Source organism: Oxyura jamaicensis, chromosome 3 (genome assembly GCF_011077185.1).
Source record: "Oxyura jamaicensis isolate SHBP4307 breed ruddy duck chromosome 3, BPBGC_Ojam_1.0, whole genome shotgun sequence".
Lineage (NCBI taxonomy): Eukaryota > Metazoa > Chordata > Aves > Anseriformes > Anatidae > Oxyura > Oxyura jamaicensis.
The window spans coordinates 116,491,565-116,505,332 of NC_048895.1; the positions used below are offsets into that span (position 1 = coordinate 116,491,565).

General features: G+C 46.0%; 1 protein-coding gene across 1 annotated transcript in view; it reads left to right on the forward strand.

Moving 5' to 3' along the window:
• The window catches only part of INTS9 (integrator complex subunit 9), a 67,047-nt gene extending 55,052 nt beyond the window's left edge, over window positions 1-11,995 (forward strand). The window contains exons 14-16 of the mRNA XM_035322855.1: window positions 7,398-7,496; window positions 9,503-9,640; window positions 10,566-11,995. Of these exons, the coding sequence (XP_035178746.1) occupies window positions 7,398-7,496; window positions 9,503-9,640; window positions 10,566-10,742 (414 nt within the window). The 3' untranslated portion in view covers window positions 10,743-11,995. The remainder of the gene's footprint in view (window positions 1-7,397; window positions 7,497-9,502; window positions 9,641-10,565) is intronic.
• Window positions 11,996-13,768: the final 1,773 nt, after the last annotated feature.

Consider the following 13,768-nt stretch of genomic DNA (forward strand, 5'->3'; position numbering starts at 1 on the left):
GGATGCTGTTGGCCTTCTTGGCAAAGATGCCACAGTCTCACATATCATAAAATTAAGATAACCATCCTGCTTGCTGGTGCTGCTTTCATTCCTCCCTTCAGCTCCAAGCTCACTGAATCCGCTGTCTGTAAAATTGCCTGGCCCTCCCTCATTCCAGCATGGGCCCTCTCTGAATTTGGCCTTCATCCTTTGACACTGCACTGAAACTGCTCATGTTCTTCTTTTTGCCACCCTTTCCTTAGACAAAACCAGAACTACTGTGGTCTGCAGTCTCCCTGATTTACATCACCACTGCTCAATGCAATCAGCTCTTCTTTTCTCCACAAAAACCATCTCCCACCTCACTCCCATGCCTCCTCTCCTGGCCATTCAGCCTCCCATTGCTTCTGCAGAGAATTCTCTTCCCTCTTCTCCTCTTTTGTGGGTTTTGAATATGTTATCCCCCGTTTCCTTCACTTTTTTTCTTCTTTCTCTTTTAGCTGCTCCTTTTCTCTGTTTAGTCCCATCCACAGATTGCTCTATTTAGATCAGTGAAACCCACATTTGCTTTTCTACTCCCACATTGGCTTTGCAAGCCCACATGAATATCTAGGTTTGTTTCTTCCTCGTTTTTGACGGCTGGCTGTAAGGTAACTCTTTTCTAGTCAGGCACTTGCCTCTTTTTTCCCCAATGTGCTTCAACAGTGTTGTGTTCTGACCTGGTTACTATATTTTGAATATTTTGATTGATGCCTTTTTTATGTCTTTCAAATGACTCATCTTTTACATCCGTAAGCTGCTTTCCTTTACTTGGAAGATGCTTTGCATCTTTGCTTGCCCTACCTGTCATTTTTCATTCAGGTTTGAGGCTAATTTCTGCTCCTGATCATTCCGGCTTCCACTGTCCTCTTGTAAGTTCCTCAGAAAATTGTTTCCTGCCTGCTCCCAGCGTACTGGGGAAGCGCTTCATTAAACAGCCATAAATTACTTCATTGTACTTTTTAAATACCTCCTTAGAGCTGTCCCTTGGCACGTTGGAGGCTAAAAGCCAGGGGTTAGCGACAGCTCCCTATCATCCCACCCAGGATTATTTCCTGTTGGATGCTCAGGACACATCCTTCAGTTTCATCTCCACGCTTTGGGGGCAAAATTCATCACGTTGCTCTGAAGCCAGACTTTCAAATGGAGCAGAAATGCGAGAAGCAGTGAGGGCCTGGACCATGTGCATGGAAAAGGAGGGATTTGTTTCATTGTTCAGACACCCAGGAACACCCCATCAGCCTCCACTTTATTTCTGCGCTAGATGTTGGCTCTGTGGAAGAGTAAAACTGATGTACAGCAAGCAATGACACCAAAACCTTTAGATATTTATGGCATGATCTGCCACCCACGGAAGTTAATGAGACTTTAAAAGGTGCTGCAGAGAGAATTGCAGCAGACCCACAGGGACTGAGAGGGCTGAGAAGTTAGGGCTTGTTCCACAACCTTGTCATCCCATTGAAAACACTTGGATTCTGTGAAACCTGAGGCTGAAATCCCAACAAGGCATCACTCAGATAACCCTGTTATGATTATACAGATGCCCTTAGTTCTACGATACTTGTTATTCTCTGTTGGAAATGCCCTTGTTCCTTTAAGTCTTTTTAGAAGGATCCCCCAAGTAATTCCCATTCTACAGCACCATGGCCCACAGAACGTTTGTTGCCTTGTTTAATATGCTTCCCTGTCCATCTTTAAATCTCTAGACCCTTTCCCTTCGGTGCATATATACAACCACATGTCTTTTTGTTTCCTCTGCAGGAACCGATCCTTGCAGGCTTCCTGCACTCAGTCTCTGCCTGATGTAGCAGATGGTGTAAAGCCAAAGCTGAGTCTGTGTGATACGTTGGCCCACAGCATAATCTCTTGTGCATTTCTCTGGTTTCCAGTGACTCGAAAGCAGAGCTTCTGGCATTTCAGTAGGGATAAGAAGGGTCAGGGAGGTAGGAGCTGAGTTAAATTGTCTTCCTTTCCTAACATTGTCACCCAAATAAAAATAAGGGACAAGGTAAAGGCAATGTTTTTTCATTCTGTTTAGAAAACTGACTACATAGGTCTTGGCTGCTTGTAAGTGAAAGGGGTATAGTACAGGTTTTAAGCATGTGGAGTATTTGGGCACTGTGTTCCTATTAAAGATAAACCGTGAGAGTGATCCTTTGTGTGTAATGGATATCAGAAATGGGGTTTGATGTGTGTGAGAGGCAAGGTGAGTGGAGAGAGGGAGCATTAGGCGGGTTGTTCGCTGTTCATACTTTGCTGAAGACAAAATATCACAGCTTCACTGAAATTTCCAGAATCACTAGGAACTGGTGACTCCCTCTGAAGAGATGAAGGTCTTAAAATCTTTGTGTTTCTCTGATAACACAGAGAGGATATTTTTCTGTCACATGAGAATTGCATCCTTTTTAGGGGCTACGATGTAGGTGGGAATCTCTTCATACCTGGCAAGCTCCAAGACTGTAAGCAGTCATTTGCACCTAGAAGTGGAAGAGCCCTCATGGGTTATATGGCCGGAACCCAGCCATAGTTAGGAACAGTGTTTAAAATGTTCCTCGTAAAATGGAAGACACCAACTTCAAATTGTGAAGACTTTTGCCCCTGCTGTTCCTACTAGAATGCTATTCAAAACCCCACAGTCTCTGATGGCTAGAAACATCCTAATTTCCAGCCTATGTATACTCCTGCCTGGTCTGCACATGCTTACTCTTAACATCATGTTTTAGCATAAATACATTTTCCCTTTTGTTGGTGTTTTCCCTGTGGTGTTTATGTGCAATAATCAAATTCCCCTTTTGGCTTTCTTTTTGCCAGGCTAAATAAGCCAAGATAATTTTGTTTCTTCTTACAAAACAGCTTCCCCTACCCTAATTTACCCTTCAGTATATCTTACTTGAACTTAAATTACCCACAATTTACAAGTATTTCAGATGAGATCTTGCTGGGCCCAATGTAATAGCAGTAGTTCATCCCTACTAGAACTGCCTGATACTTTCTGGAGTTGCATTTGGCTTTTTCATGGCTGTGTCACATCTGTGACTCTCATTTCTCACGGGATGGACTAATAAACTTGGACCCTTCACCTCTATCATTTCCAGCAGCTGCAGCTCATAGCAGAAATTCTCAATATTAGCCCAGTCCCTGGCCTTGCATTTCATGCTACTGAATTTCATCTTGTTTTTCCGACTCCAGTTCTTGAGGTCATCTGGTTCTTCCTCTATGATAGCATGGCTTTTCTTTCCATTAAGGGTGCTTCTACAGACTTCACTGGGGCCTTCTGAACACTCTCTGTTCCGTACCAAGATCAATAATAAAAATTGGATGGGAACAGGCTCACGACTGACCCTTGCGGAATTGCAGCAACAACCCCATAGTTGTCTGGGGATATCTTTCCTTTAACCAGCACTTTCTCCACCTCAGGTCCGCTGTAGAAATCCACAGTTTGTAATTTCCCATGTGGAGCTTTGGCAGTGCTTTGTGAAGCACAAACTGCGGCTGCTGCGCTCCCCTCAACAGATGTTTTACCAGAGAAGGATGTTATCTTAGTTGAATGTGATTATTTTTTGAAGATTTCTATTAATTTTCCTTCCATTTACTATATTACTACATAGTAGCTTGACTAATGGACCCTTTAGTCGGATTTCTGAGTACTAGGTATTGCACAAACACTGAACAATGCTGATCCCTGCCCCAAAGAATGTATTACAGCTTTATTATTTCTTTTATTTTTCTAAAGATTTGCAAGGTGTTGAGTTCATTGTGTGTCTGTCCTGCCCAGCGGTGTCACAGCTCTATTTGATGTCTTTAGTTTCTCTGGCTTGATCCAAAGTTGCAACTCTGGGTCCTATTTCTAATGCAGAGGTGATATACATTTGTGCGCAGTTTGCAAATCTGGAAAATACAGATGAAATGCTGATGTAAAAATCAGCTATGTCCCTTTCTTACACATGCTGTAATTTATCATACAAATAAGTGCATTTCAGGTCTTAAAGGGATTTTAATTACCGGTACCCTTTGATGTGTTCCTGCTAATTTACCTTCACTGCAGTCCTGGAGGGTGAAGATCCAGCTCATCTCCCCCAGCTGCTCAGCCTTAGTTTGTTTTTGACAGGAGGAGCTTCAGATCCCATCGCCTCTCATTAGCTCTTCGTAGCCATGAGGAGATTTTTTTGGCTGGTGACTGAAGGCAGCACAGGACCTGAAGTCCAGGGAGAGTTGTCCTCAGTGAAGGACTTAGTAGGGCCTTCAGAGTGTGACCTGGGCTATGTGCATTGTTTTTCTGTATCGACAACTCTAGGTTGGCTAGCCACAGTCTTTGAGTTCACGGAATATGTGTCAGATCTCATTTTGTTGGGGAAAATGCAATCCTACAGGAAAGTTTTGGCTGCAGTGTACAGTAAGAATGTATTTACTCTGTAAGAACGTAGGTGGACAGCTCTGATCGTGGAGCAAAACCTCCCCAGATGACTCCTCTTTCCCTCGGCTGTCGCAGGGTTCCTTCACGTGGTTGCACCTGGGACCAACACTTGCAGTTTCAGACCCCTGAGAGTTAACAACTTTTGCTTTTTGCTTGTTCTCTTTTTTAATCTTTGCTTAACAGGAGAGAATTGAAGAACTGAAGCACACAACGTACGTACACAGCCACAGAGGTTGGTCTCAAGGCAGTCCAAGCGCTCATCCATATGCAGGGGGCTGATTAACGTGCTGTTAGTGCTCAGCGCCGTGCACCTCTGCTTTCGTGACTTTCCTGATGCCAGCGTGTGGCATTAGACTTGCGATAATGACTGGAAGGAAGAGGCACTTCTTCTTGCATGGTGGGGGGCTTTTCAATCTCGCAGACAAAGGCGTAACAAGATCCAGCAAACTGAAAGCTGGACAAATTCAACCTTGAAATAAGACATGGTTTCCTAGCTGCAAGGAAAATTAAAGTTTGGAACAGCTTGGCGAGAGGAAACGGTGGAGTTGCCGCTGCTTGGAGCATAGACAAGATCTGCTATCTCTCCGAAAAAGGTTTCTTTAATCCAGCAGCTGGGGAGGGCTCTGTGATTTGTATGTGCAGGAGGTCAGCTGAAAGGATAGCAGCGCTGCCTGGTGTTGGTGGGTGAATTACTGGATGTGATTAAATGACCTTTTTGGTTTGGGTCAGTGAACTTCCGTAATAAAAGGATCGGCTGCAACACCGAGAGGGCTGTGAGATGAGGCGGTAGCTTAGAGAACATCAAATCAAATGTCCATCTTACTGCCTTTTTGACCGTTAATAATTAAAGTATTGCTATTTACCGACTGCATGGTTGAAATGTGCATAAATGGTAATAGCAGAGTACTTCAGAGGCAAAAGAGGACTTTGATTCTAGGCATCTCTCTGGTTTTTAAGGGTCTTTCTCCTCACAGTGTTTGTCATTTTGCCACGTATTCTTCATTACAGCCCATTTCCCATCAATCCTCTGGAAGGCTGTGGGAATGGAAAGAGCCTTCGACCACTGCAAAATGCAGTACATCACCCTGCTGCAAGCATTTCTAGCTCCCAGGAGAAATCTGAAGCAATGATTATCATTGTATTTTCATTCTCCTTGCCTTCAAAACCGAACTGTAAAGGCTGTGCTACCTGCGTTAAAGATCTTGAGCAGAGTCCCGGAGGGAAAGCAGTCGGAATTGCTGCCACTGAAGCCAACTGAAAAGCCTTCTCCATGCTTTGATGGCAAAAGGATTAGGCCACTAGTCAGTGCTTTTGGAAGTAAAGTTGGCTTGTTTTTCTGTTCACTAGGATTAGAGCTTTGTAGTAACACAGTAATCACCTACGTAATTGTAATTTACAGCAGGCAAGAGTACTGGGCAGTCAGGTATCGGTACCTGAAGCTTCTGGAAAAGTGGCACGATTCAGTTGTTTTGTCTGTCCTTTGCCTGGTTTGGATCCTGCTGAAAATTCACTAGATGGCTTTTGGTAAGGAATTTAATCTTCCATTGCCTCAAGTGGCATGTTCTCCAAAATGGAAATACGCCATGCTTTTCTAAAAGCCATTCCGTTTCTCTTCCTATTTCATGCGTGTGAACTTCTGGCAACCTAAAGAGAGCTGGTGCTGCCTCACTGCCAGGGGACTGGCGATAGCTTCAATCCACTGAAGCGTGGCAGTAGATGGCTGAAGTCTCAAAAGAGCTCCTGTTCCTGGAAGTTAACCCCTTCACATCTGCCTCCAGCTGGAGCTGCTGCATGCTTGAAGATGAAGGGGGATGGGGTTCAGATGAAGATCATCTTGGAGAGGCTCTTCCTATGTGAGATGAGAAGGTGGACATTGGGGAGCTGGTGGTACGACTGTTGGGAAGAACAGACCAGCAGGTTCTGTCCCTTTAGGTGCTACCTCTTTGCAAGTGAAAAGCCCTGCCATCCACTGGTGTAAAGCATGAGCCATCTTAGCCATATTTATTTCGTGAGGCACCTGCAAGGTTTCCTCGCAGACACTTTGGGTCCGCAGCAGGTAATACAAGCTGGGAGTGATCGTGGGAGACTGCTTGGGCTGCTGGCCCTTACCATGGAAGATGATCTTTAGATCTTAGGACCTTTCAAGGTCCCTTCCAATCCCTAGCAGTCTGTGATGTGCACATGGTTTAGGGCTAGATCCTGGCTGCGGTCCTGGGCAGGGCACCTGGAGTCCAGCGTATTGTCATCTAGAACCCATTCTGAGGGAAAAAGAGAATAATTTTTGTGTTCATGAGCACCCTTTTCTGCAGAATTCCCATGGAAGCATGGCTGGGAGAGGTGCTGCCCAGCTGCCAGCTCCACGTGGACTGCCAGTGCTGAGGATCTTGGGAGGCTGCCACCGAAATTCAAAGCTGGAGCCAAGCCTAAATTTCATTTCAGAGGACAATTATGTAGAAGTGGCAGAGTTTCTGTGCAGTGTTGTAAGAAAAAATGTCACACCAGTCAAGGGAGCCAGTGGGTTTTTGAGGACAAGCTCTTCTCCCAACTGTTCTGCAGTCTGAATGCTGCAGCACTGAGGAACTGAAAGGAAACTGGCTTGGATTTTTCATTGTACATCAAGGTAACAAACAGTAAATTATGCTCAATTAGACTGAGTTTTACTAATCAGAATTATTAATAAAGTAGTTAGTGTCTTTTTAAATGAGATTTCTCTTTAATTGTCTTGTTTCGTGTGACTTGCCCTGATTACCGAGAACCTCTCTCTGCTCTGCTCCCATAAAAGTCAGGAGAGCCAGGAGGAGGGATGAGCAGGTAAGAGGAGCACTCTGTCATTGTACAGGTGGGTTTGTGTTTACAGTTCATTAGTCCATGTTTAAAAATACCACGCTGCCAATTTAAACCACAGCTGGGTTCATACAAATTTTGAGATTATCCTTTGCTGAACACAATCCTTCTTTTGCTTCAGCTTGCAGATTCGCTCGTGCCCTTGGAGATTAAGCCTGGTATTTCCTTGGCAACAGTTTCTGCCGTGCTGCATACTAAAGACAACAAGCATGTGCTGCAGGTACAGTATAATGGGAAAGGGAGAAAATATCCTTACACAGGGTTCCCTGCCATCTGGGACCTCAGCTGTTCTCATGAGGCCACCCCTCTAACAACTCCTTCCCCACCAGAGCAGCGTCCTTGTCGGCTGCTTTGTCCTGGCATGTGCAAGGGAGGAATTACACTTGGAGTAGAGAGTGGGATGCATATAAATCTCCCCACTCTTTTTTCGTTGGCCACGTGCCTAGCTGAGATACAAGGGGAAGTGAGATTATTCACGAAGAGAGGCCGCAAATCAGACTGCTGTCTTCCACAACCTGTACGTCAGGATCAGCATCAGCCAGCCTCTCAGGGGCTTGGAGTGGAGGGTCAGAGGGGAAGGATGACCTAAAAGATTAAACCCGTGAAGGGACTCTCGTCCTTAAGTCGCCCTGTTCCCCAGGAAGCAGATTGTGCATCCTTGTACGAAGCGGGAGTGAACTCCAAAGGTTAGAAGACGAGAAAATCCCTCTCTCCCTACTACCTGCCTTAGTCTGGCACTGCGATTCCAGGCATTAGAGCTCTGCGGAGGGAGGTGATGTCTGGCAGACCTGCAGAGCAGCAGATGCCCCGTCACCTTTCTCCTTCGATGCATGGAAGTGCAGGAGCTCAGTGCGTGATACTGTAGGGCTGGGCTGGGCCCACCATACTTGGAAAGTGTCATTAGTGCAGGGACATAAAGGTTGGTTAAAGATTTATATCAGAGCACAGCAGATAAGCTGCCTCGCTTTTTCCAGGTCAGTTCCCTAGATACACACTAGGCGATGCTAACCAAATCCAAGTATTAAAATGTGAGTGGGCTGAGTCTGCTTTCTCCTTTATGTGTTGCTTGTTTGCTCCTTTCTCTGCTCTGATTCCTGATGCCAATTAAACTTAGATCCAGGTGCAGTCTGCTGGAGCCCTCTCATACAGCTAAGGCAGCACAGAGGTATCTGGCAGCACTGGCAGAGCCTGGGAACTCTCAAAGGTATAGAAAGCGTGCAGACAAGCTCTAGAAAACCCCATCTATGAGCACAGAGCCACGTGAGTGATTCATGCCCAAGCAACATCCTACGTGCACCTAGACTCATCAGCTTCAGGGAGAATGGTTGTTTTTGTAAAGTGACTCAGTGCGAGCCTGTTGGTGGAACCCGAGCCCGAGCAGGTAGCATTTCTCTCCCGCGATGAAAAACAACCTTCTTTTTTCTGCTGAAGGAAACACAGGGACAGCACAGCAGCAGGTTCAGACACGATGCTGCGCGGTGGGAGAGGCACGGAGCTGCGAGGAGCCCAGGCTGTCACCTGGAGCTTACTGAGCACTGCACGAGGCTGCTTCGGGCGGATTCCCTGCACGTTGTGCAGACACATCCCTGGCAGACGGTCTTGCCAAAATCTGGGGGAAGTTTTCTCCAGCACCTTTTTCCCAAGAACTGTGTTGCTAGTTCACTGGGAAAACCCAGTGCTGATACTTCCCCGGCGTGATTAACTTGGCACAGGACACGTGAACCTATTTGACACAGTAATTTCCTCAGTGTGCTTTATATAGCAATCAGCTTTTCATCTCCATGAAATGATCTTTCAGAAGGGGGCGGTTAACCCCACACGGTGCTGGGTTAGCTACTGCTGGCCGTGCTAACCCCACCTCTCCCTGCTAACAGAGGAGGCTCTCAGGAATGAGTTAAGGCACATAGCTTTCTGAGGCAGCTCAAAATTATACCCACATCACACTCCATTGATTTTTTCAGGCACTGTAGCATCTGTCGTGCCTGTCTGTATTCAAGTTCGTCCTAAAGGCTAATTTTTTTCTGAGGCCGGTGAGAAATTACCCATTTTCCTCATTCCCCAAGTCGCTGTTTGCTCTCGAATTCGCCAGTTTCCCAACCTGTTGCATCTTCTAGGCTGTGACTTTCAAGGCATTGGCCCCTTTAAGCCATGAGTCCTAGAAAATATAATAAATTATAATAATCTTGTGTGATTCACTGCCTTACTGTACATCTTCTCATCCATTAGCTCCCTCCAAAGCCTCCACAACCCCCTGCCAGCAAGAAGAGAAAGCGCGTGAGTGAGGACGTCCCAGAATGTAAGCCTTTGAAGCCTCTGCTGAGTGGCTCCATTCCTGTGGACCAGTTTGTACAGACGCTCGAGAAGGTAAAAAGTCTGGGGTGGCAAGCACACGGTTCAAGTGGGTTCCTGCAGGTCTCAGAAATTTGCTGCTTTTCTAGCAGGGAGAGGGAAAATCATTTTAGCGTGCCTCGAAATGGAGAGAGGCTAGTGGGCTGTCAAAGAAATGGTGGAAATGTGTATCCCTGCACTGAATACAGAGGGAATATTTCCCCGTGGAGGCATGTCCTGATGAAGGGGCTTCGTGTCAGTCATTCCTCCTGGCTTCCCACAGAGGCAGAGCTTTTAGGGTCACTCTGAGTGACATGTCAGCTGATTTCCAATACATGTGAACAGTGGAGAGGAGATCTCAAAAGCATCTAAGTTCCTGAAAGTTTTGTGAAGGTGATGTGACCGAGTGAAGGAGAGATCCTGGAAAATCCTCCACTAGTGGACGAAGCTTTCTGGAGAGCTGCAGGACGAGGGGATCGATGGCTGAACTTGGAGGCAGTTGGGTACTGCTCTGTGGAGCCCTGCTCCCTCCTGCTTGACACCATGAAGGAAATGGATAGGAAAAGGGGCAGGAGTGTCTGTGAGGAAGGTTACTGTGGGATTTAGTAGGTCTCCGCTATCACCTGCTTTGAGGCAGCGATGTCAGCAGATGTGTGTTTCTGTAGTTAAAGGAGCCATTTGTCCTCTTTGCCTCTCAAGAGTTTGAGGTTGGCAGTTGCCCATGAACCAGCGTAGTGGAAAATATTGACTTTAGCCTCCCCGTGCTGTAGTTAATCCTTCTGTATAATGAGGGTCGTAGTTAGCTTATCCTGTTTCCTCTGCAGATCCCAGAGATCTAGGATATCTGCAGTGCCACTGCATTTTGCAGATATTCTTCCCCTTTCCTCCTCCCCCGAGCTTTCATCTCCATTTGCCTGCGTTGTTGTAACATCTCTTTTTTACTCCCCAATGCTGTGCCTAGCATGGTTTCAGTGACGTGAAGGTGGAAGACACAGCCAAAGGCCACATCGTCCTCCTCCAGGAGGCAGAAACCCTCATTCAGATCGAGGAGGACTCCACACACATCATCTGTGACAACGACGAACCTTTGAGGGTGAAGCTGCGTGACCTGGTTCTCAAATTCCTGCAGAAATTTTAGCCCAAGGACATAGAGCTTTTCAGAGGGTGTCTCCAAAAAGAGAGAATTTACTAATTCGGAGAGACCAGAAACCACCTTCTCCTTCATGGAAAAGCAAGGGAGTATTTTTTAATATCTATTTTTTTAATTTAATTTTTAACCAGTTTGGAATACGTTCAAGGGGATTCCTGTGCTGTAAAATTGTTAGAATCTTAAAGGAAATGTGGATTGCAGAGTAAATAGAGTGTCTATTTACAAGGTCAGGGTGAAGTTGTGTGCAGGCACAGGCATTTCTGTGTGACACCATCAGTCAGCAGTGCGTGCCCCAGTCCTTTATCTGAGAAAACTCTGCAAGAATATTGAAACAGTGGCCTCAGATATTGAGAGGCTTATTTTTCTCCCCCAAGTTTCTTCCCAACCACGAGATCCACTTTTCTGTCTGTCCTCCATTTACGCTTTGTGCTTGTGTCTTTCAGTGGACGTGGCACAAAGAGGAATGGGGAAGTTGGGAAGGCAGAAATTATACAAACCAAAATAAAAAAGGGGGAGTATGCTGGACATGTACAACAGTTTCAAATTGGCAAGAGCGTAGCTGTTCCCCACAAAAGCAGAGGGATTTGGGGAAAGCTCCATGCTTTAGCAGGTGTTTACTGATGCTCGCCTCCCGTTAGGACCAGATTTGTCCACTGAGCTCTAGGCTCTTTGCTAAGGCACACAGAAGACTGGCTTGTCCTGGGTGGCTCCATCGCCAGTGGAAGAAGTACCTCCAGGGGGACTGCGATCCGAGGGAAATGCCCGGCTTTCCCTCTGTGCCCCATTTCTCTCTTGGCTGTTGGGGGAGCTGAGGCAACTTCGTTCCTGTCTTAGATGCTTCTGTTAGTATGTAAGGGTAAGCAGCACGAATTTGGGGCCCAGAAAGGTAACTGGGAAGGGAGGCTTTCAAAAGTACAGAAGTAGTTAAACTCCCAGGGCTCATGCCTTTGAGATTTAAGTGCCTCTTGTTACTACCTTCCAAAAACCTGTCCTGTCAGCCCCCACATTCCAAAATCTTGGCTGAAATTCCGATAGTCACTTAGACAAAGCCATCTGCACTGCAGACCTAGGGATGCTTTTCACTCTCGGAATCATGTATTCGGGGTGTAAACTTAGTTAATAGCATTGCTTTTAAAAGCAGCTGATTTCTCAGATTTACTGCTGTTTTGTTTTTTTATGGAATTACTTTGTATTTATTTGGTGTTAAAAATAAAAAGCATAGTAATGCCAAGGAGGAAGCACATTCTGTGGTTTATAAAAGCATCCGCATGCCTCTTCCACATCTGCCTGAGTGTGCATCTACACATTTGTGAGATATAACAACTTCAGTTTATAGCTTTGGGGAGATTAAGGCAGTGGAAGAAGAGCTCTGTAATAAAAACTATTTGCTGTTGCAGTCTCCACACCGTATTTCCTACACATTAGGGATTCCTGGGTGGTTGGGTGTACAGACTCCAGCATCCATACCTCTGCTTTGTGTGTATGTCATGGGCATGAGACAAATAGCGTCATTAAGGTGATAAAAACCTTGTCGCAGTAGCATTAATCCTAATAAGAGTTTACAATTTTTGCAGTGCTTCAGCTTCTTTATCATCGCTCGAAAATGGAATAAAAGAATCAGACATATTTCACCTTGTAATTAAATCTCAAGGAAGATTTTTCTTAACACACAAAGGCTGTGTGAGAAACTCGGCTGAGCTGAGTAGGCTGGGGAGAAGGAGGGGGAAGTGTGGGCCTTGTAGTATGCAAGTCCTTGGGAGCCTTTCTCCTCGTTAACCAGACCAGCTTGAATTTGTACTTATAATAAAGATTTAACTCATCACCCAAAGAACCCAGAGCCTCAGGCCCAAGCATGTTACGCTCGTTGCAGCCACCTTTGCTGAGCATGGGCAGCCCGGTGGCGTGCTGGTAGGCAGAGGTAAAGGGTAAAGCAGTGGTTTCTGCTTGCTTAGGCCGTGCTGGAGTGGCTGAGGATTAGGAAATTCACATGAAGGAGCTGCTGCGGAGGTGACAGTGTCACGATCAGTTCATCATGAGGAGGTTGCTTCAGGGCCTGCCACAGTGAGAAGAGCGAGGCCCTGCAGCACCAGGGCCGTGTGTTCACTGACAGGATGTGAGGGGAGAAAAGCTTCCTCACGGACTCACCCCTCACTATATGCACAGTCAGATTCAGCAGAGAGGTTTTTTACTTCTCGAGGTATTCAGGAACTATTTAAATGTGAAGTGTGAGACGGCCTGTGTCAGCCACAGTAGCTGCCTCACAGCAGTGACTGGGCCTTAATTGGGCCAAACAAACCCCAGTGCTCCAAGCTCCTCGTGGAAACCTCTCAGTGCTAAACTGACAGAACTGGAGGGCTCCCGTCTGGTCCTGCCTCTGACGGATGGTTCTGGACTTGTTCCTGGCTTGGTGCCTCACTTTCCCCTTATGCAAAACAGAAATCGTGCCATCCTCTGCACGCTGCCTCGAGACTTAGAGCCGAAAGCTGCTGCAGCAGAAGTCGTATGAAAAGCACAGCGGCATGAGGGTGATTCAGGACCTGGGAGTGGGCTGCTGTGTGTATTGACAGAATTAGGAATGCAAAAAAAACCATTTTTTAGCTCAGTTCACTACTGATGCAATTGGGCTGTCGCACAAAAACCTCTCAGTTGGGGTGAAAAGACATGGCCCCTACCTGTACCAGGCGTGCTGATACTTTTAGCACATCATCAGGCAGCCTGTGGATTTCCAAAGGCTTTGCCACCCCTCCTGGAAAAATAAATAAATAAATAAAATGAAAAATAAAAGTTTTCACAATTTTCCTCTTGTCATTTTGCGCAGGAAAACTTTTCACAGCTCCAGCCCAGCAACTGAAAACTGATTCATGTCTTTCTTATAAACAGGCTGTGCCTGCTGGAAACATAAACACACCGGGGGGGAGGTGGGATTTTTTTTACTGAAAAGTCTTAATTAAACTGGAAAAATAAGTGTTTGTTCATTCTGCACAGAAGAGGGAAAATAAATAGCATTTCTTCTG